Consider the following 23,470-nt stretch of genomic DNA (forward strand, 5'->3'; position numbering starts at 1 on the left):
ACCCTACTCCTTACTTACCTCTAAAAACTACTCTCTTCTCTAACTCTAAAAATATAACCTTAACCCTAACGCTTCTAACCCTAACGCTTCTAACCCTAACCCTTAAAAATACTGCTAACCCTAACCTTAATGTTTGCTCCTGCCCCTAACCCTGATCTCTGACCCCTGTTCCTCCTTCATGTGTCTTACTATATAACCACTCCACCACTCCTTATCTTTTGATCTACCTGATTACTTGCTAACCCTATCCTGCCATGTTTCCTCGATTACTTCCATCTACCTGATTGCTTGATTACATTGCTTAATTACACCGCCTCTCCCTAATAATATGCTTACCGTGCACTATCTTGATGACTTGATTACCTCGTCTCTGTATGATGACTTGATTACCTCGTCTCTATTTGATGACTTGATTACCTCGTCTCTGTATGATGACTTGATTACCTCCCATCTCCTTGATTACTTGATTACCTTGCATATAACCCCGCTCTAAACTCTGTCTAACCCTCAACCTATGCGTCTACACACAATCAATCCACTATTATCATGTCGCTACTGCTCTGCCAACGCCTTCCTTATATTACATCCATCCATCCTCAAAATTACAATGCTTACCCTCTATAACTCGCACCGTGTTTTCCGTCTAACCCATTGCACCTATGATCAAAACCTATCCTATATAACCATTGACCTCCACCTCACCTGCCAATGTGTTTTTCTTCCACGCCTATACATATCTCTCTTCGCTTTACTCCCTTCACTCAACCCCGTTATATCTCTCAACCCATGCCTCGATTTGTTATACGCTGCTTCATTTTCCCTCTTAACCTCACTTACTCGCTCAATCATACTAATATCACAAATCTAATGCGACTACAACCCACTGAAACTCACTTTCATACCTCGACCCCTTATGCCTCATCGCACCGCGGCTCAACTCATAAACCTCTTCTTCTTAAATATTCCTTCCCCAACCTCACTGCCTTTCTCCGCGAACAATTGCCACATCCCCGACCCTTTCTTCGCACATGCGTCTATTCCCGGCTCAACATCCTCCTCGTCATCATACCCTCCCTCCTTATACACAATGCAACACCTACTTTACTCGTCCAACTCTGCCTCCAAATCCGCCGCATCTTGCGCCTCCTTCATCATATTCAACTCTCGCCCCGTCTCTCTCTGCCGGATTAACCTCCTGCCTCTCTCATAATTCGCCTCCATCTCGGCCGCCCTCGCCATCTCCTCTTCGTATTCACCTTCTCCGTCGGCCCATGATCCATCCCTTTACCCATGCCTATGTCTTCATCCTCAACGCCCGCTCGCTATAAATATCGCATTACTCTTCTTCTCCTACCTCACACCTTGCTCGCCTTACTTCTTCCCTTTACTTTACTTCCCCTCCTCACCTTCTTTCCTTTGCTTATCTCCCCTCTTATTATTATCTCACTTACCTCACCTCCTCCTCGAATATCCCTTGGTCGCATCTATCGCATGCGTCGCATATCTCTTGGTCGCATGCCTCTCTGGTTGCATATCACCTATAAACCCCCCTCCCCTCTCTTCAACTCTCCCCTCAATTCTTCCTTTCTCCATCCACCACTCGACCGAACCACCACCGACCGAAACCATTGCCTACGCTCGACCTCTCGATATCTCAACCGCAAACCTCTCGACCGTCGCCCCTCCATTTAAACGACCTCACTCTCAAAACTCGGTATTTCACCTCCATCCTACTTATTGCTCTCTGTGCTAACGCCTACTGGAAATATCGGCCAAAATGCCCCATCTTCTGCCCACTGGCCCCCCTGCCCTCGCCCTCATGTACGGCAACGGCACTATCACGCTGCGCCTCTCTCTTAACTTCCCGCGCTTCACCGCCATCGTTCTCTTCAATATCGGCTTCATCCCTGCCGCCGCACCCTTTAACGTCGGCTTCTTCATCAATCCCATCATCCCCGACAACTGGACGCAACGCAATGGTTACTGGTCTTGTGGCTATGGACTCACTCTGAAATACAAATCAACACCTGCAACTACTCTGCTTTGACCCTCCTGCGTGACTATTCTGTGATGAATTATACATGCTATCCCTTGCCTCGGCTCTCTATGGCCGTATATGGACCTTACTCCCCCTAACCTTCTTCTCAAACCCTATCCCTAACCATATTCATAAACTACTCACCCTAACCTTCTTCTCAAACCCTATCCCTAACCATATTTATAAACTACTCCCCTAACCTTCTTCTTAAATATCCCCCTTAAATATCTTCTTAAATTTATCTCTTTACTTATATTTATAATTACTCTTTTATTTTTATTTTTATTTTTATTTTTATTTTTATTTTTATTTTTATTTTTATTTTTATTTTTATTTTTATTTTTATTTTTATTTTTATTTTTATTTTTATTTTTATTTTTATTTTTATTTTTTTTTATATCTTATATATATCTATACTTTTATTTACTTCTTTTTTATAATTTCTTCTTATTTTCCCTTTTATCTTTTTCTTTATAATTTCTCTTCTTATATAACTTCTATTTCTCTTCCCCTTCCTTTTCTTTTCTTTCCTTTTTTTCTTTCTTTATTTTACTCCCTATATATCTTTATATTTCTCTTTTATTCTTATTTTTATTTTATTTTTATTTTTATTTTCTTTATTTACTTTTACCTTTTTTTACTTCTTATTCTTTCTTATATATTTAATGCTTTCTTTATATTTACTTTTACTTACCCTATATACATTATATTATACCCTCTCTCTCTCTCTCTCTCTCTCTCTCTCTCTCTCTTCCTTCCTCTCTTTCTCCTTTTTAACCCTATTATCCCTATTATTACCTATCTCTCTCTCGTCTTTCCCCTTTATCTATATAATATGCTGCCCCTATATCTATATCTATATACGCAATGATTAACTCGCTTCTTTTTCTATCTACCCTACGTTCTCTTCTATACTTCTTATCTCCTTCCAATATACAATGCACCTCAATGCTACTGTAATCCTCTTGACCCGCTTGATCATTCCTCCTCGTATGCAACCGCCCCGCCGCCGACTTCTACATTATGAATCCTTTTGTTCCTTGCCTTGACTCTTTGCAACGGACCTAATTGCTCTCCCATTATCTATCTACCCCCTGCTGTATCCATAACCTATCTAATCGTATCACTACCTGGCATAACCGGCTCGCCTGTATCCCTCCGCCCGCCTTTCCACCCCACTCTACTAATTCCCCTAACCATCTATATATCCTGCTTATCTGCTCTTTGTCTGAAAACTCGACCTTCTCCCCCATCATCTGCCCTATGTGATATTGCCACCACTCATCTCCCTGTACCCGCTGCGCTACCATGATGCCGACCAATACCCCCTCGTACTGACGCTTCCTCCCTCGGACCCTCCTGAATAACCACCTATGTTCGCTCGCTGCCTCCCAACGCTCGCATATTGCGGCAATGGCGAAACGCTTCCTTGTCATCGTCTCCTCCTGCCACACCCTCACTCTCTTCCTCCCCCTTGCTTCATCATTAACTGGATAATATCATGAAACCCCTGACAAAACCTGCTCGTCTCTAATGAACCCATTTGAACTTTATCCCCTAACCACTTCATTAACCCCTCCCCGTAAATCTCTTGATCGTCCGTATCTTGCCAATCATACTGTCGCTCCACATCCATCTTCCCCATCACCTCGTTGACATCGCTCTCATACCATGCACTGGCCGCTCCCCATACGCTCGCCAATAACCCGGCATACTGGCACTCCCTATCTCTCCGCAACCTATACGTCCCCTGATCATCGCCCACTGCCTCCCAATGCGTGCAAATATATTGCGGTAACCCGCACCAAAAACAACCGGAAAAATCCCGCATCACGCCCTTCTTGAACATGCCCTGCTGCCATTTCTCCTCGCATCGTCTTACCTGTCGCCACCACCTCGCACCTCGTACCGGGCACTCTTCCCTCGGATGAAATTGGTCGTCCTCTACCGTGCCCGTCGCCATGAAACAACCCATACATCGACCGGCCATCAATGCCAACTCCTCCTCTAACATCTTGGCCTCCTCGTTTACCTGCATTGCGTCCTGTCTGGCCCTGAACTGCTCGTATCGGCTGTTCTGCTGTGCCCTCCTGAAACGCTCCTCAACCTCTGTCTCTTGGCACTCCTGTACCCTCCTTGCTTCCGCCTCTACCGCTATGTCGCCTTCTCTTTCAAACCATAACATATCCTCCTCTAATGCCAATTGGTCCCGTTGCCGCTGACACACATCACATGCCACCTCCGACTCTGGATGACAACCTGCTCGATCGTATTGGCCATCCATCACCTGGTCCAACACCACACGGCGGCACCACTTCGCACTGATAAACCGCTCAACGGCTGCTTCCTTTGCTGGCCACTTGGCCCTGTCTGATACTGCCGCCTTCCTTCTTCTTCTCCCTGCCTTGACTGATGACCGTGGACCTCCTGCTTCCTCCCCCTGCTGGCATATGACGACGACGGCCTCGCTATGGTTACCGTCCCGTCCGGCCCGTCCGCTCTCCTGCACGTAATCTCGCAATCGGTTCGGCATCCCGGCGTGGACCACTAACCGCACATCTGGCACGTCGACCCCTAACCCTAACGCGTTCGTGGCCACGATTAAATGACCTTGATCGATCCACGACCTCAATCGCTGCGTCTTGCCCGCTGCTGTGTCGACCTTGGAATGAAACACGCTGCACTCTAATAATCGCCCCAATCGTTCAACCCGGTCGATGGTGTTGGCGTAAACGATGACGCGACCTTGGCTGTTTCTGTGTAACCAATCCTGCACGATCTTGACCACGCGGCTGTCTTCCGCCTCTTGGTCTGCCCCAACCTCGCCGCCACCGGTCTGACTGGTATTCTGCTGCTGCTGCTGCTGCTTCTTGTGGTGATCTCTGCGCTTGGCTGGTCGAACAACCACTACCCTATACCCGATATTCGGCCTCGTCGTTCGTGATCGGAATACCTTTACACGGCTGGCTGATAACCCGACGACCTCGAAAAACCTCCCAATCTCATCTGGTGGCAACGTGGCCGTCAAAAATACCTTTTGGACGCCCCATTCGTTCAATACCCGGCCCAACTCCATCAACTGCGGCCGGAATTGGCTGGTACTGTCCAAAATGGCGTGGCACTCATCCACGACGACACGATCCAACGCTTTCCGTGCCTGCAACCGGTTCACAAAATCGCCGAACCCTTTTGTCACTGCCGACTCGGGCGTGACGAACACGATGGGGGTGATCTGGTGCCCGCCGCGACTGTTCCAAACGTATGTCGCGATCTGGCTCTTGGCACAACGGCCGTGCAAATCATCTCGCAATGCTACCAACGGCACGATGACGATGGTTGTCCCTCCGTCGTCGCTGGAACAATACGCCGGTAACATGAACGACATGCTCTTGCCTTCTCCCGTGCCTGCGATCTGCACAATCGGGCTCTCTCCCCGCATGATGGCCCGGATCACCGTCTCTTGCTGGCCACGGAACGCGGCGTCTGGTCCTATCATCTCCCTTAACCGGGCGGCAATGTCGACCTGCTGCAATCGCCTGAAACGCTGCAACTGGTGGTACTCCCGCTCCGTCTCGAATGGCTCCCGCTTTCGGCGTATCGCCACGGCCAAACTATCGCCCTCGCGGAACTCCAAAAACCGATGCCACTGACGACTGACGGACCGAAACTTATCGCGCATCGTGGCCGTGCTGAATAACCCTTGCTGCAACTCTCGTGCGTATACCATGCCGGCCACGTGCGTTCCATGGCCGGCTTGTAAATCGATCGGGTTATCGTCCACACCGTCGTCGTCTTCTTCGACCCCATCTATCGTCGACTCCTTGAATGCCTTGTCCAAATATCGACGGGATATGGCGATGGCAATCTGCCGCCACGAACTAATGTTCAACATGGTGCCCAATAATCGTTTGCTGTCTCGTTGGATGATGCGGCGGACACGGTCTGGCGTCCAATTGCGCTCCTGTACCCAACTGTCGAACCTCGCACTGGAACCGGGCTCATCGGTACCATCCTCATCACCACGATCATCGCCGCCGCCGCCAATGCCGTCCTGGCTGCCCTGGCTCTCCATTTCGGCCTGTCTCCTCTCCCTCTGCTCCGTCTCGCTGACTTCGTCCCTGCGAACCACCTCGTCTGGCCATAAATACGGGCTGCGTATGCCGGCATCTTTGACGACGCCCTGTACCTGCTGCCACCACGGCAACACTAACCACAAATACCACACCAATAACTCGCCCACCTCGCGTGGCAAATATCGGTGGATGACCTTGGCCTGCCCCGTGGCCCGGAACGACTTGTGGTACGACGTGACGAAACACATCAACCCGTCGTGCGCGAATATGTTGCGTACGCCGCCGTTCATGGTGTTCTTATATCGAATGCCTAAAATCTCGGTGGATCGCGCCGGCTGGCCACCTACCATATGCATCAACAAAAACATCTTTTCCATGAACTCGTCGAATGTCTTCCCATATGACTGCACCTCTCTGGCCTGGAACGGCTTCCCGTCCTCCCTTCCGTGGTCGAACCAACTCTTACGCCGCCCTTGCGTCTTGATGATCTGTCGCGCGTTCCAACTCTTGCCGGCTGCCAACCACGTGTGGTTACGGTCGTCATCCAAAAATGAATATCCCACCTTGTCTTCGCTATGGTCGTCTTCCATCGACGACCACGGGATCCGCGGCAACTGGCTGATGTCGTCCACCATCGTCAACGTCGCCAACAACTCTCGGGCTTCCCTCTTCAACGCATGCAACATCTCTGTCAACTCGCCCATGCGGAACTGCACCCGCCGGTGCTTGATGCGGTCCCCAACCCAATCGATGGTCCCGCCGGCCGGCGTGTTGAACCGGATGTGCATCCCGTACGTGCGTGCTTCGTAAATCCAATCCATCGGCGTTGCCTCGGCGTGGGGATCCTTGGGCGTGACCGTCATGAACCGCTGCACTTTCCCACGCACGATGCGGAATATGCTGGTGGCCTCCTCTTCTGCCTCCTCTTCCGCCTCATCTTCCGCCTCCTTTCGGGCATGCTGCTCTTCCCACGTCTGATTTCCCTCCTGCCGCCGCCGCACCATCCACTCGTCCATCTTATCCTGCTTCAAACGCATCACCTCGGCCTGCCTCTCCTGGTATGACTGGTACACGACCATGGCACGGGCGACCTTGATGACGGCGGAATATATGGGCGTATAATCCAACACATCCATCCAACCGCCGTCCTTTCGGATACCCATCACGGCTAAACCGCTGATGATGGCGCTGCGGTACTCCCCCGCGGTCAAACGGTGGTCCAACAACGCTATGACGACCTGCAATGTCAACCCGTCCACTCGGTCCTCGTCCAATGGCTGTGCCTCCGGATCGTTAACGTGCGCCTCGACCAAATCCGCCAAATCATCCATTAAATCGCCTTGCCGCTTGGATAACCGAAACTTGGGCCTATCTGCATCTGGCATTTTCTCGGCACGGTATATGTAACACACCAACTTGGTCCACACGGCCGTGTAACGCGTCCACGTATCGTCCTCGACCCGGTTGTCGAACGGCCGCCGTGGCTTCTTGTCCACCTCTTTTCGCTGTACCTCGAACAATGCATGGCTGCCAACGTGGGTGGGCGTGGCTATGGTGCGTGCTCGGTCCATCACTCGCACCAAACTGTCATGGATCAACTGCAACTCATGCTCCTGCTCGCCCACTGGGTCGACCAACCGCTGCATGGCTTCCGGATCGAACCCCTGCAAATGGGTGGCCCATCCGACGTGCTCTAACCACGCGTTGGCGTCCAACTTGGAATCGGCGGCCTTGATCCGTTCTTTGTCCTCCAAATGAAACCGGCGCTCCTGCTGGTCCAACGTTTGCATTAAACGGTCTGCAACGGCTGCCTCGTCCGGGTCCTGGCTGATCGGTGCACCGAACCCGACCTCGAACCAACGGCTGCCCGGCCCATTGCTGAAAAAACGTTGACACTGGACACCGCTACGCCACGGGACCTGCTGTGTCTCCATGGCTCGCTGCTGGACACTTCCGCCCCTGCCTCGGGGATTCGTCCATCCATGGTCACTGCGGTAATGGTTCTGCATGGCTCGTTCTGAACCGACCACGTATAAACAACCCTCCTCGCCGCAACCCAATTTGTCGCTCTGTGGTGGGTGGATAAATGGGATGGGGTCGGTTGTGGGTGGCGGCGTTGGCCATGTTGCCAACTCGGCCGGGGTCTGGATGACATCTGGGTCTGACTGGATCGCTTTTGTAATCTCGTTCCTTTCTGCTACCCGGATGGACCTGTGGTATTGCTTCATGTGCTGCTTAATATGCTTACCGATGTATGCATAATGGCATGTTTTGCAAATAATTAATGGAAACTCGGGCAACTTGATAAATGGCTCCATCTCGGCCACTGCTATTCTGAACTGCGATGTATGTTAACGGGCATCCTTGACGAACAATATGATCTAAATCCGGCTGGAACGAATGGCTCTTTCTCTCTTTGGATTTATATTATGCTATTATCTCTCATTGGTGGCTTGCACTCACATATATCGTGCTGGCTTCGATGGTCTGACTGGCTGTGTGCTGATTGCTCTGTCTGTTTTACGGGAATTGGTGGTGTGCAATGAATTAATGTTTATCTATTATGATATTTGTTGCTTTTCATTGTTTGTGGCTTGGTGCTTGAACTTGCTTCTGCGGTTGCGGGGGCGCTCCCGTTGACGTTTTTATATATGGATTATTAATTAACCATTGCACTTCATTGGATATCTCGATGAAAAACCCTTCTATATAATAAACCTGCTTTAACTAATCTCTCTTGATCAACTACTGCTCTTCTTGACTTATACCTGCTCTGATACTCTCTCACCGGATGGTTGGCGGCTTTATGGCTGGACTTCTTGGCGGGTGAATTGCCACGGGTTATCTTATGGCAATAATATAAATCACTTATTTAACCTGGCATTATATGACCCTTAACCTAACTGCCTTATTCCTCATATACTCTCTTGCATGTAGTCCTTTCTACCTTGGCTATGCTGACTAATAATTCTGGGAATCTGGGTTTGATCAAAAATGGAATCTTGCTGCACTCGGGTCAATACTTGGGTTAAGTTTAACCTCGCCGCAACGCCGCAATACTGGATCTCTGATGCTGATAATTGAAATGCGATATGCCCTTAACGTAATGAATTGATGCATGTACTTGAAATCCATTTTTATCTACTTTTAAAAATGTCGACCTGTTTCCGTTGGGGGCAATCGTATCAGGTCGACGATTTCACTAGCGCGGTTTTTTTTACTATGGGATTGCCATTGGAATCAGACCTGTATTCGCCATGCAGCTGGGTTAGGTCGACGATTTCACTAGCGCGGTTTTTTTTACTATGGGATTGCCATTGGAATCAGACCTGTATTCGCCATGCAGCTGGGTTAGGTCTATGATATATTCTTTCTTTACTACCTTATATATAGCTAAATTCTGCTGCAGAGCTTAACTTTTTATATAGTAATCTATATATATTTCTATCTCCATTATTAGAAAGGCAATTATTATAGTAAGGAGGTATAGTTATAAGTATCGCGTTAGAGACTTGCTTAACTATTATGAATATTAGACTAGGTAACCTAGTCGAGAGAAATAAGCTATATAGTTTAATAATAGAATTTCTAACTCATAAACCAGATAATCAAGATTTAATTCCTAGTATAGCCTTTATAGGTTTTATTCTTTACCATATAGAGCCTTATTTTTCCCCCTTAATTATATTAATATAGGTTAGTCCTACCCTAGACCTTAACTTACCCCTATATATTGCGTTTTTATCTTTTCTATCCCTTTCTTTATTTTTTCTTAAATTTTAACTAGAGGCTCTATAACTAACTACTATTTATCTATTATTAGCGGCGGGTTTCACCCAAGCTCGGCCAACAAAAGCGCTGCTACGCAGTTCGCCTGCGTACATCTACTGTCTCCCAGCGAGGCACTTTTACCAAGCCACAACATATACTCTTGACACGTCCTGAATGTCTGGTTAAAATGCTTCAGGAACCAATCGGTACGGCGTGGCCGGCTATAAGCCCCAAAACACAGAGGTATGACCATGTCTGGGAATCGACATGAACCATCTCCGTCATAGTCCGGGTCCGCCGCCCGACAGATCTCCTGTGGCTGATAGCACATCCAACAGACGGCATATAGATCCATCCACTCCTTACCCCGGCTTTTGCAGTCCCGAAGTGCCTTCTGCTTCGCTCGTATCCAATCATGGCGTCGCGCGCACGCTGCCGCTGCATGCTCAAACGGCTTCCCCTCCACCCGACAATATAGACAGCAGCCCATCATTGTCTCAAGATCCCTCTCGTATCGGCTCAGCACCTCATTGCAAACTCGGGCCTGGCGAAGAACCTCACTGGGCCCAGTAAAAACCATCTCGCTGGCCATGGAGCACTGTTCACCCTCACCCTCACCCCCGCTCGCTACTTCTTCCGCCTGGGGCTGCGGTAGATGGAACTCAAGATCGGTCGGCCGGCGTTCGATGTGGTGGTTGGGACAGACGCCGCAAAGCTCATCGCCTTCCATGCACCACCTCCAGTCCGACCGCACATCGAGGAATTGGCTCATGATGCCGCGCGAACACTGCTGCTGCGTGAGGTATAGCTGCATGGCCTCCTGGTCTGCCCCCAGCTGCCGGTCTAGCTGCGGTTGCCAGGCCGCGCTAAGTAAGACGATGGATTCTGCTACTTTGCCATCCCGACCGGCTCTGCCTGACTCCTGCGAGAATTCTGTCATTAGATTTGGGGCGCCGACGTGGATGACCCACCGGACGTGCGGATGGTCGAAGCCGGGGCCCAGCGCAGATGTGGCTACAACAGCAGGCGGGTCCGTAGCACTGAGCCACTGCTCGATGACCGCCCTCCTCTCCTCCTCCGTACCAGAGTCAGCCGTGTATGACGGGCACCCCAGCAGGTCGGCGAGCTCCGCCACGAGCTCTTTCGTCTGACAGTATAAGATGATCTTATCCCGTTCGCTCTCGAAGAGGTCCTTCCGGGTCCAGCAGGTTTGGACAAGACGAGCCGCCCTCTGGCACAAGGTGCCCAAGCCTCGCTCACGCCGTACGATGTACCGGATGTTCGGCCGATTCGTCGACTCCCTGACTATATGCGGCCGAACGAGCTTATTATGCTCTATAAAGAGCTCTTGGTAGTCTGGCGGGAGCGTCGCCGTCAGCCAGACTGTCTGCGTCTGAACCCGCCGCACGTACCAGCCCAGCTGCGACATGCACCGCCGATAGTCGTTCGCCGTGATGGTCAGGTGGCACTCGTCAATCACGATCCGGTCCAGCCGCTGTCGGTCCGCAAGTCGGTTGGCATACTCCAGGAAGCTTTCTGTGCAGGCGGCCTCGGCCGACATGATGACCAGCGGCGCCGACTTGGACGACCCTGGCGACCACACGTAGTGTTTCAACGCCACCTTGCCGAGGCGAACGAGCATGTTACCGCGGAGGGCCACCGTAGGTAATATCAAGATGGTCGTCGCAGCGCCTTCGAGCGCAGCACCAACCATCACTATTAGTGTCTTGCCTGATCCGGTCGCAAGGACAACGATGACCTGCTCGGCTGGTCGCGGGCCCAATGTCGCCAGCATGCCATCTCGCTGACCTGGGCGACGTAATTGCAGCCCCGGGTCGTTGTATAGCCTGCGAGCCACCTTCAGCAGGCCGTCCTCCTTCTGGGCCGGCCTTGTGCGAAACCGCGCCTTCTTGCAAGCATTGAGCAACCCCTGCGCCTGCGTCCCTGATACCGTATGCGGCCGCTTCCCCTGGAGAAGTTGATCGACCCGGAACAGGGAGCGCCAGCTCTGCGATGCACGGTAGGCGCGATGGAGCAGCGTGCTCATCGTCAGCGTCGTGCTGCCAGCATAGGCATGGTTGAACGTGCGGTAGCTGTGGTTGCTCATTCCGGCCAGGTCCGCGAGGGCCGCCTCATCCTCGACTTCCTCAGCTGCCGCGATCTCCTCTAGGTCAAAGTTGGCCCGCTCCTTGGCGCTGAACTTCTCCTTGGTGATAGAAGCAGCAGCCTGGCGCCACCACGCCACCTGGAACTGCGGTACCTCGGCGCGTGCGCAGGCCCTGCGAAGGCAAGAAGAGATCGTGGTGTCCCTCCAGACCTCGCCGTCCAGGCTCGACCACAGGTACGGCGACAGCAGAGCGCCGGGCTTTCTCTGACGAAGGAAGACCTGGCGCAGCGGCGGCACCAGAGCCAGATATGTCAAGAGCAGATCTCCAATCGCGCGGGGCAAGAAGCGGATGTTCTCCGTCTCGGCACCAACCTGTTCCTGGCTCTTGTGATACCGCACGTACACCATGACCATCTTCTCCCAGATTAATATGCATCGACGACGACCTGTGTTGGTGTAGGTGACGGAAAGCAGCTCCGGCGCCCGCAACGGAGGAGCCGGCGGAACATGGATGAGCGTCACCATCCGCTTCAGGAACTCTTGCACGTGCGCCTCGTAGCAGGCCATTGCCTTCGGACATAGGCTCAACCCGCCGGCCTGATCGGTCCGCACATAGACCCCTCGCAGCTCAGCCCTATGCTCGATCTGCCGGAGCAGGGCGTCCTGCGTTCCCTTTAGGACCTCGGCATTCCTCTCGTCCGTCAGCCACGAGCCGCCGTAGTCGTCGAGGTCCAGGTCGTCCTGTAGTCTCCACGCTTCGATTGGTGCAATATCATTCGCACCGAACAACAGCTCATCATACAGAAGCGAATGCGCCTGGCGAAACTCTGATACGACCAGCTGCGACACCTGTTCCATGTGTAGCTTGGTTCCCATGTAGTCGATCGTCTGGCCGTCGAGAGACCAGCGTGCCTGGTTCTTGGCGAAAGCCGTTCGAGATGCTGCGAAAAGGTAGAGCCGCCACTGCAGGATATGACCGAAGGGTGTCTCTGCCATCTGCTGGAAGTACTTTTTGCACATCTTCTCCAGCAGTTCGGGTATCCGTCCTCGTCGTCCTGCTTGTGGAAGCACACGAAGTCGAACAGGATGAGCTGAGCAGTCCACGTGAGTGCGGATAAGTTGCTGTTGAAGTTGCCTGGTTCGTTCCAGACGCACCGTTTGCGCTGCTCGTCATCATTCGCCTCTCGCCGTGTAAAGGCCTTCTTCCGGCTGAGCATGGCGCAGAAGCTTAGTACCGCGGACCGGAACGGCCTGCTCCCGACTGTCTGGCAGATCAGGGATACGTAGAAGTTGCGAATGACATGCTTCAGCTCAGCGTCGCGCTCCTCGTCATCTTCCTCATCGGCTGATTTTTCCTTCGCCATCTCGTCTTGTTCCCGCAGGGCATCGATGATGCCTTCCATGGCTCGCTGCTGCTGAGGTGTTGGTTCGATGACGTCCCGCGGCAACACTTGGTCCTCATTCTCCCTCGTGAAGTGACCGTCCTCGCAGAATACGACCCGATAATAGTAGACGAGAAGCTGCTTCATCCTTCGGAAGTACGAGGTCAGCGAGGATTCGTTCTTAAAACTGCGGAACCCGCCGGGCTTGCCGCTGCTCGAGCCGCCGGCATCACGGAACTCATTCAACCTCTTGGCCCGCTGCTGCGTCATCTTCCGCTCGAGTGACTTATCGCTGCAGAGCTTGTAGGCGTCCCTGAGGACGGTCTCGGCCGCGACAAGGATGCGGATGAGGTCCGAGTTGTCCTCCCCTTCGCCGCCACAGTCCCCGCCTGGGAGCTTCTTCGGCGGCAGCGAGTACGACGACTGGATCTCGGCATCCCGGAGCCCCCGCATGTGGGCAGGGAACCCGGTATGGACGAGCCACGGGACTCGGTCCGCTCGTGACTCCCCGACGTCCTGCACAACCCCGGCCTGCTCCTCTAGGTCGCGGGATGCCTGGGCCAGATCCGCTTTTAGCTCATTGAATAGCTTCCCCTCCTCCTGTGACGGCGGCAGAAGGAATCTAAGGGCCGATACCTCCCCCGATGGCGATGACGATAACGAGGGTTCTTCAACGATGAAGTAATCGATGCGTCCCTTTGCCGTGAAATACGTCTGGAGCATGCAGCCTCTCCAGAGGGGGACGGCCTCTCGGTGCTGCGAGGCCTTCATACCATGTGCTGGCATGTGCTGGTGCATCTTGGCGAGCCTCCGTGTGCAGTAGTTGCAGCCATCGCGCGTGCAGCAGTAATACCCGGTAAAGACAGCGAGGCCTTCGATCGGCCGGCAAGGTCTCGTCCTATCTGGCCTCCACTGACGGAGCTCCTCTACTGGGCGCAGGTCGTAACTCGATAAGAGCTCAATGGTCGTCCTTAGCTCCTCACCCCTCATTCGGTGCGGCTCGGCCCGCAGGTGGCTCCTCCAGCTTGCCGCCTTGGGGACTAGACACGTCCGGCATAGCCGGCAGACAACAACCCGGTGATCAGGGTCATAGCGGAGAATATCTAACCCCATGCTGTGAATACGCGGCATGAATATATGTATATGATGATCATAAATAGTATATAAATATTTGACGAGGATGATGAGGATGATGAGGATGCAAAGAGTAAGGAAGGAGGGAAGGGAACGCCAGTTCTTCATTTTACAATCTAGAGACCTTACCCCTTTTTTCACAAACCCTCCAGAAGCGCAAAGGCTAGTTATTCACCCTCCTTCGCTCTATACGTAAGCAAACACGAGGCTGACGGTGAGGCTTTTGAGTTAGATAACTCACAAGGGTAGGAATACACTCTTCTCCTTCTGACGGATGTCTCTTTTCACCCTTCGTTTTTTAGAATTATACTTCGAATTCGTTATTCTACAAGTATATGCATATCATATCCTCGTCCTCGTCGTCGTTGTAGTGGCTCGGCGTTTCGTATTGGTTTTTGCTTTTGTTCATTGCGACCCTGGCACCAGTTTTGGTCCAATCAGCTTATGCCCTTTCACTTGAATCACCTTTCACTTCACTCAACGACCGCACGCTATCAAGCCATGTCATTTCCCACGCAAATTACGCTCTGCGAGGTACCTACGAACCTGACCGGGGTCTGACCTTTCACTGAAAGGTCGTCGAGCAATAGTGGCTAGCGACGCCGCCAGCGCTTGACCCCGTCAGCGTTTACCTCCAGCCCTGCTCAGCGTTTAACCCCGTCAGCGTTTAACCCCGTCAGCGTTTAACCCCGTCAGCGTTTAGCCCCGTCAGCGCTTACCTCCCGCACTGTTTAGCCCCTGACCCCAGTAGCGCTTGCTCTTGTCTTTCTTTCTTACTTACTTAACTAACCACTTACACTAGCGGTTCGCCTCCGCCTGCCTTACACCAACCCTTACGTCAGTGGTTAGCCCCTTCCTTCCCTCTCCCACAGCACTTTTGTCTTCACTCCTTAACTCCTCTCTTACCCCAGACCTTACCTTACTTCTCTCCCGCCCACTAGCGGTTACTTTTACCTTCCTAACCCTCGCCTCACACCCTCTGTCCTTTTCTCTCCTTACCTACTTAACTAGAACTTACTAGCACTTAGCTTTACCTCTCTAACTCTTCTCTCCTGGACAGTAGCGGTTACCTTCACCTTCCCAACTCTCCTCTCCTAGACAGCAGCGGTTAGTTTTTACTTTCCAACTCTTCCCCCCGGACAGCAGCGGTTAGTCTTGCTTCTTTAACTCCTTTACCTCGTACCTTCTCACACCCTCTCTTTGTTTCTTTTCCTACTTGTGCTAGACGTCAGGGCCTTTACAACACTAACCTCCTTACCCGTTCTAACCCTAACTCTCCTTTTCCCCTAACCCTAGCCCGACATTGGGGTAGGGTTAGGGTTAGGGTTAGACTTAGGGTTAAGGCTAGGGCCAAGCTTGGGGTAACGGCTAAGCAGTCCTTGTCTCTCTTTGGTCTAACCCTCTGAAACACCCGCTAGGCTCTTACCTTCCCCGATCAAATGAAAATTTAACGTTTTGCTTTAGGGTTAGGGTTAGGGTTAGGGCTAAATACCCCCTCTAGTCTCTTTCAGCCAATACTTCCTAGGGGCTACCCTAGGGTTAGGCCTAAGTTGGGGGTTTTTTTTTTTTTTTTTCTTTCTTAACTAACCCTTAAAGCTAACTTTTCTAATTACTTCCTAGCTTAAAGCAAAACTAAGGGTTAGGGTTATATACTTTTCCTTAATTTCTCTCATTTTTAACCCTAGGGTTAGGGTTATATACTCTTCCTTATTTTTCTTTTCTTTTGTTCTCCGGCTAGGGCTATATACTTCCCCTTTTTTTTCTTACCTTAAGGTTAGGGTTATATATATATATATATCTTCTATTATCCTAGGGTTATCCTAAGAAGATTTCTTTTTTATTATTATTATTTTTTTTTTTTTTTTTATTATTAAGACTTTTTATCTTTTTTTTCCTTTCTTTTATTTAAATATCTAATACTATTTTACTAATAATAACTAACCTCTTTTTATATTACCCTCCCTTTTTCTTATTCTCCCCTCGGTAGTTGCCATTATGGCTGCCTGCTATGCCGCGTTGACCTGGTCACCTTGCCGTCGTCTTCGTGATACCCTCATGTGCCAGCCCCATCTCGACCTTAGTAACTTTGAGAGCGAAAAGGCGCTTCAGCTTAGTGGTCAGAGCGATCCCTCTGACTAAGGGACAGACCCGGGTTCGAGTCTCGGAAGCGTCTAGCCAGCCTCAAAGAGCTTTTTTTGCTGATTAGAATGATATTATTTTTGCCTACCCTGGACTACTATATCTTTCTTTCTCTTTTTCGTCTTTCTTCTACTTCTTTTATTTTTACCTCCTCTTATATTATTTATACCATCTCCTATAAGCATTCTAATTATATAGTTAAAGCCAGCTATTATCACCAAGTCCTATTCGTATGTATAGTTACCGTTAAGTATTATGTGGGTAGTATACCTACTGTGGGAGCCCCCCCCCCCCCCCTTCTCTCTCTCTCTCTCTCTCTCTCTCTCTCTCTCTCTCTCTCTCTCTCTCATATCCTCCTTTGTTTTTTTATTTTTATTTTCCCTTCCTATTATTGCCTATCACATCACATTATATATCATTATATATAACTAGTCAAACGTATTACACTATGCGTAAAACATAGTAATTAACTAAGCTCTTGAGTTTGTCTCCACTTGAGCACTAGATCAAAGACGGCCATAGCATTGGTCATCTCTCGCCCGCATACCAACTTGCTATGCTTACGGCCCAGCCAGTCAGCATAGTCATCCCGACCTTTGAAGTCTCGACCGGCAGCCTCCTGGACTTGCGACCATATATCTGCCTCCGTCACGGCGGCCAACGCCATAGGGACTACAGCATGCTTCCACCGACATGATGCTCCTTTGGTCTCGTAACCGTCCCGACAGAGCTCCTGCGATACGTGACAGTAGAAGCAGCTCAAGAAACGTGCCTGTGGATCCTTCTTGTAGTTGACCAGACCCTGAAAGCTCATGCAGCTGGAGAAGGACAGATCCTTCTCTGCTGTGGCACCACAGGTACCCCACTGGTGCCCGGCCTCCTTGACGCCATCGAACATCCAGCAGATGCGGCAGCCCATCTTGCCAAGCTCCTCTATCTCCTCCAAGGCGGCCTCGAAACGTTCTAGAGCGAGGGCATCGCGCCTGCCGCGGGCATGTGATGCTATGATACCCTGCGAGGATAGCTCACTCTTCCACAACAGCTCACCGCGGCGGCAATTATCGCATCGGACGGCATCGAGATCTCCACAGTCCCGTAGGTCACCGTCCAAGCATTGGCCAAGGAGGCGGCGACGGCAACCTTGTGTCCGGATCAGCCTGCGTACCTCGCGCGTGCTCAAGTCTAGGTAGCTGTCGCGGATATGGTCCTCAACCGGCCAGTCCTTCTCCTCGACGACTATCTCTGCGGTGACGGGCTCCCCAGCTCGCCCGCCCCGCCCCGCCTCCTGGGCGTAGTCGATGATGCTGAATGGGGCCTCGAGATGGATGACATGGACGATGCCTGCAACATCAAGGCCCGTGCCTAGAGCCGCGGTAGCCACGATGTAGGGTGTTTCGCCGTTGACCCATGCCTGGAAGCCCTGCTCGCGCTGGGCAAGGAACTGCGCATCGCTATCATCGCGCTGAGCGTGATAGTAATGGCAACCAAGCTGCCGGGCAAGCGCTCTACACTTCGCGTGGCTGGTGCAGTATATGACCCCCTTCTCCCCCGGTGCTAGACGTGGGAGCCGGGCGTCCACCAGCCTCTTCACCTCCATGACGCCCCGTCCGTTACGGACGCGAAGGACGGAGTACCGCACGTTCAGCCGATGGCTCGAAGCCCGTATGTAGAGCGGAGCCTGGAGCTGCATGGCTTCTTCGAAGTCGCGTTGACGGAGCGGCGGCAGGGTCCCAGTGAGGAATACGAAGGGACACCCCAAGCTCCGCAGGAGAACGAGGCACCGGAGCTTCGCGCGGTAGGTTTCGGCGGCAGTGAATGACAGATGGCACTCGTCAATGACCACTCGGTCCAGCCTTCCCCTGACACTCAGATCAGCGGCCCACTGCAGGAAGTCATCGGTGACAGCCGCCTCGGCCGAGACCAGCGTAACCCTGGGCCAAGATTCACGCGCCTCGGGCCAGGACTTGCAGTCTAGGCCGGCATCGACGCAGCGTGTGACTAGCTGCCTCTTCAACTCGGCGAACGGAGCCACCACGATGGTCACGCCTGCACCTGCCAGCATAGCCGGGACCATGAAGACCAAGCTCTTCCCGCCGCCCGTTGGCAGCACGGCAACCAGCGGGCTCTGCTTCGCCGCGGCCAACCTGACGGCCTCTTCTTGCTGGGGTGACCGAAACTGGGCAGCGTCATCACGCAGGACAGCCCGGAGTGCCCGCAGGATCATGTCGTCCTTCTTCTTGTCCCCCACTGCTGCTGTCATACCTGCCCTTAGCTTCTCGAGCGAGGCGATCTTGGCCCGCTTCCGGGGAGGGTGGCACTTCTTCTCCTCGCCGCCAGACTCGGCCGCACCCTTGCGCTTCGAGGACGAAGTTGACGGCGGCGGCTCCAAGGCCGATTGCTGCTGCGCGTCGCAGCCGAGGAACTTGTGCCAACGACGGCTCACCTGCCCGAATATGTCCAGAGACTCGGCCGTCAAGCGCTTCAGCACATCGATCGTGACACCGTAGTTGGCGGCTGTCTGGCCGGTGTGACAGGCAGCCAGATCGTCCGGCGCCTCGTACTGCTCCGACTCGTCATCGTCGTCGCCGTCCTCAAAGTCTGCCCGAGCGGCCCCCCGGTCGCGAGCGTGCTTCTTGCTGATGGCGATGGCGATGTGGCGCCAGTCTTGGAGCGTGATCCTGCGGCCGATATAGTGGGAGGTCCACTTCCCCATGGCCCCAGACATACGACTGCTCTCCCATGGCCCCGTCTCGTTATGCCAGATGAAGTCGCTCGGCGGTGCCATCTTGCCATATAGCTCCCATCTGTCCGCCTCCCAGCGATCCGTCAGCGGTCGGATGTAGACCATGTACATCACGAGCAGCTGCCCGACCCTCTCCGGCAGGAAGCGGGGGATCACCTTCGGCGAGTCGAAGTGGGCCAGAGACTTGTGGTACTGGGTGACGAGCACAACATCGCCGTCGATGACAAAGACGTTGCGGTCCCTGTTGATGCCGTTGACCAGGCGCAGGCCCGTGATCTCTTCCCCTCGGCTGGGCTGGCCGCCGGTGATGTGGGAGAGGAGCAGCAGAAACTCCTCGAACTTCTTCACCAGCTTCAGGTACTTCCTGATGCCCGCCCACTTCCACTCGCCCGCTCGATCTAGGAACTCTGTCTTCCGCGAGCCCATGACGAGGTCCTCGAGCATCTCGACCTCCTTGCCAGCGAGGTCGTTGGTATGGATGAAGGACCGGCCTCGTCTTGTATGGGTGAGATCATCCTCAATGCCGGCCAGAGGAAGGATGAAACGCTCGTCGTCGCCCTCCTTGAACATCAACTGACCCCACAGCAGGTCCTCGGCGTCTTTCGTCATCCTAGCCACCATGTGACGAATCTTCTCCATCAGGATCGGCTTGCCCATGAAGTACATCATCTCGCCGTCCTTGCTCCAGGACACCATCAGCCGGCTACCAGTCTCCTGCGCGATCTTCCTTCCGTATAACAGCAAGCTGAGCGTATAGCCCATGGGAGAGTATGTCGCCTTGCAAAGCCAGGCGTCTCGAACCTGGGCGAACCGTTGCGCGAGGTCCGTCATCCCGGCCCGCTCCCGGGTGGGTATAGCCCACTCTCCCAGCAGCGCCCGCCCCGTGAAGACGAGTCCCGCAAGCACGTAGGTGAATAGGTGGGCAGGTCGGAGCTGCCCCGTCTCGCCGTCGATTCCCAGCACCCCGACGAAGTGCCACAGCGGGCTCGCAAAAGGGTCCCCGTCGAGCCGCTGCATCCAGAAGTCCGCCAGAATCTGCAATATCTCTTCCTGCAGCCCCTCGCCCGACTGTTCCTCGTCCTGCAGATGCGCCCAGAGCAGCTCGAGGCTGGCCCTCTGTGCAGGCGTGAAGCGAAAGCCGTGTTCGGCAAACAGCGCATCCTCCTCCAGCGACAGCACGTTGAGGCAATAGCATAAGAACCGCTTCACATATACCAGGTAGCGATCCATGCTGGTCTTCTCCTGCAGCGGCCCAAACGGTCGGCTGTGGGCATCGTGAGGGTGGGGGCTGGCCAGGAGCAGGCGGGTCATCAGGGGCATGCTCTTTAACCCGCCGATGCAGCGGTCGAAGAATAGACGATCTAGAGCCGTGGCCATCCGTCGCAGCTCGTCGTCGTCACAGCCGGGCATCCTGCTGCAGGCTTGGATATCCACCAGATTCCTCCCGGCGAAGTGGGCTGACCAGCCGGTCCTCTTCAGCCAGTTCGTCGTCTCGTGCCTCAGGATCCCCTCCTCCATGACCTTCTGCATCTTCTCCTGCTCCTCCTGCTGCAGTGACCACCCTTGGGTGATGTCGGCGATCATCGTCTGATCTTCCGGGTGCGTCTGCTGCCTGTCTGCCATCGTCGCTCTTCTCCCCCTGCCGACCGGCGTCGGAGGATCTCCTGCTGCCGAGACAGCATCATCGTTACCGCTGGTCGAGATGCTTACGCAGAAGTAGTAAATCGCCCTCTTTGGTCCTGTAAAGAAGGTTTGCAGATAGACGCCGGTCCAGAGGCCCGCCTGCGCCTTGGCTCCCTTTATGTTGTGCTCGCCGTTGAGGTGAACCCGCAGGCACTTCCAGCTCGGCGTGAGGTGCCTGCAACCCGGCCAGGTGCAAGCGAAGCCCCGGTGAACGACGAGACCCTTGACGGCCCGGGTCGGGTTTGACGCACCGTGCTGGACGAGCTGCTCCAATGCCGGCCCTTGCAGCTGTAGACCCTTATGGCGGTGGATGATATCGCTGCGGGCCCGATGGTCGATGTCTGGGTGACGGTCCCTCAAGTGACCCTCGAGGCTGCAGACCGCATAGCCGTGAAAGGCGCAGATCAACGACCGGTATTCGCCATTATATATAAGCCACCCTTCTCCCGGTTTGGTGGCTTCTGCATGAACACAGCTGGCGGACTCTCCTGTATCTTCTTGCCGCTCCGGTTCGTTGCCGCCGGGCGAGTCTGTGGGACGCCCTCGGGCCATGGCTGCGATCTGGACTATGTCGAGCCCTTCCCTACCTCCCTCTGGTTCCTCCTCTTAGGATACTGTACGTGCAGTCCTTGTTTCCCTTCTTTCTTTCTTTTCTTGATAGTCTCTCCCTCGAATGATTGCCGCTTGCTGGGAAACTGCTCGGTCGTCCTTAGTTGCGCTCATTTTATAGACTCATGTCCATATGAAAAGGATATCCCTCGTTCACCCGGTCGGTCGCGAGAAGGCTGGCCTTGGGAGACGCGTTCTGTTGTATTTCCCTCCTTTGCTTGCTTTTTCCTTAACCCTGAAGTTGCCCTTCCCTTTATCCTGATTGGCTGCAGCATGAAATGGTAGTTTGGGACTGGTAGTTTGGCCCCCCCTGCCCGCGTCTGGGACCCACCCCCGCGTGTATCCCTGCATGCCCATTCGTCCGTGCCCCTGACCCCGAGATGGTAGTTTGGCCCAAACTACCACTGGCCTCCCGGTTAGGGTGCTAATAGAAGGTGGATTGCAAGGCATGACGCTATAACTAGAGCTTTTTTCAAAGCCCTAAGTAGCCAGCCTACCCTAGAGGTCGAGAAAGAGCCCCTAGTCCACCCAGAAGGCAACCTAAGGGCTGACTTCGCAGTTACCCTAGGAAATAGCCGCTATTACTATGATATTCAAATCATAGCTATTTCAAAGGATTCTGCCAAGGAAGACCCTTATAGCACCTTGAGAGAGGCTGCAGAAGAAAAACGCAGAAAATATAGGTCTCTCGGGGCCTTTTTTCAGCCTCTTATCATCTCAGCAGGCGGCCTTATGGACCTAGAGACAGCTAAAACCTATCAGAAGCTCCAGGACCTCATTGGCCCAATTGCAGCTAACCAGCTAGACTCCTCTATAAGCCTTGCCCTTATGAGGACTAGGGCAACCTCTGCGGCTTCTATAGCCCGAGATACCCCTAGTAACCTAGCTAGGTCGATTTGGAATACCTCTAGAAGGTCTTCTTAAGGCTATTTTTATCTCTTATCTCTTATCTCTTATCCCTTATTTATTATCTCTTATCTCTTATCTCTTTTTCTCTTTCTTAGTTATATCTCTTTTTCTTAGTTATATCTCTTTTCCTTAGTTATATCTTTCTTCCTTAGCTATATCTTTCTTTCTTAGCTATATCTCTTATATCTCTTTTATATTCTTATTTTTGCTTTTTCTTATCTCTTTATACCTTAAAAAAAAAAAAAAAAAAAAAATCTCCTCTCGTAAGTCTATAAGCTAAATCTTAGCTAGAAGAAATACTCTAGGCAAAATAGCTCAGATAGTTAATAGTTACTCTGTTCTAACCCTAAGGGGTAAGCCTAGTATTACAATCTAATAAAATACTCGTTACGTGACCAGGGAAGACCCTATTATTACCTACTAATTAAGATACAATTACTATCAAAACCTAAGTAATCACGGTAATTATTTTGTAATTACTTATGATTACTTCCACGATTACTCTAATTAACGTCCTAAGGATAGTAATTAGGAAGGACCCCTTAAGTATATAGAATACGCTTATGGCACTTTCTTATATAATAGTTACCTTAGCTATTAATATAACTTAGTTATACTTAATACCCTTGAGCATATTATTAGATATAACTTATACCCTATTTAAGATAACGCTAGTATCCCTTTTATAAATATAAACTAATATGACTAGTTTATTCCCTTAGGACCTATATGATTATTATATATTAATAGCTCTTATTTAGAGGATTACTTATATTACCTTAAATAATATTATATTATTACTAATATATTAAATAACGCTTCTACTAACTAACCCCCGGCTTATAATACGCTACTAAGCACCGCTGAAATAGCTACTAAGGT

The 23,470-nt window shown here is 52.0% G+C and overlaps 4 protein-coding genes across 4 annotated transcripts; 1 reads left to right on the forward strand and 3 right to left on the reverse strand.

Annotated features, from left to right (window-relative positions):
- Window positions 1-1,777: 1,777 nt before the first annotated feature.
- MRS44_000001 (uncharacterized protein) lies at window positions 1,778-2,047 on the forward strand (the record flags this gene model as incomplete). The annotated part of the gene is made up of 1 exon (XM_065623520.1): window positions 1,778-2,047. One exon carries the CDS (start codon window positions 1,778-1,780, stop codon window positions 2,045-2,047), a length of 270 nt encoding a protein of 89 aa, XP_065479592.1.
- Window positions 2,048-3,409: 1,362 nt separating this feature from the next.
- On the reverse strand, window positions 3,410-8,339 carry MRS44_000002 (uncharacterized protein; the record flags this gene model as incomplete). The annotated part of the gene is made up of 2 exons (XM_065623910.1): window positions 3,410-3,511; window positions 3,921-8,339. 2 exons carry the CDS (start codon window positions 8,337-8,339, stop codon window positions 3,410-3,412), a joined length of 4,521 nt encoding a protein of 1,506 aa, XP_065479593.1.
- Window positions 8,340-10,163: 1,824 nt separating this feature from the next.
- On the reverse strand, window positions 10,164-14,484 carry MRS44_000003 (uncharacterized protein; the record flags this gene model as incomplete). The annotated part of the gene is made up of 3 exons (XM_065623976.1): window positions 10,164-10,201; window positions 10,249-12,930; window positions 12,999-14,484. 3 exons carry the CDS (start codon window positions 14,482-14,484, stop codon window positions 10,164-10,166), a joined length of 4,206 nt encoding a protein of 1,401 aa, XP_065479594.1.
- Window positions 14,485-17,110: 2,626 nt separating this feature from the next.
- Window positions 17,111-21,622, reverse strand: MRS44_000004 (uncharacterized protein; the record flags this gene model as incomplete). Its single annotated transcript, XM_065624025.1, has 1 exon — window positions 17,111-21,622. The coding sequence occupies one exon, from the start codon at window positions 21,620-21,622 to the stop codon at window positions 17,111-17,113; it is 4,512 nt and encodes a 1,503-aa protein (XP_065479595.1).
- Window positions 21,623-23,470: the final 1,848 nt, after the last annotated feature.

Source organism: Fusarium solani, assembly GCF_023522795.1.
Source record: "Fusarium solani strain SB1 chromosome Unknown bctg00000000, whole genome shotgun sequence".
In the NCBI taxonomy this organism is placed as follows: domain Eukaryota; kingdom Fungi; phylum Ascomycota; class Sordariomycetes; order Hypocreales; family Nectriaceae; genus Fusarium; species Fusarium solani.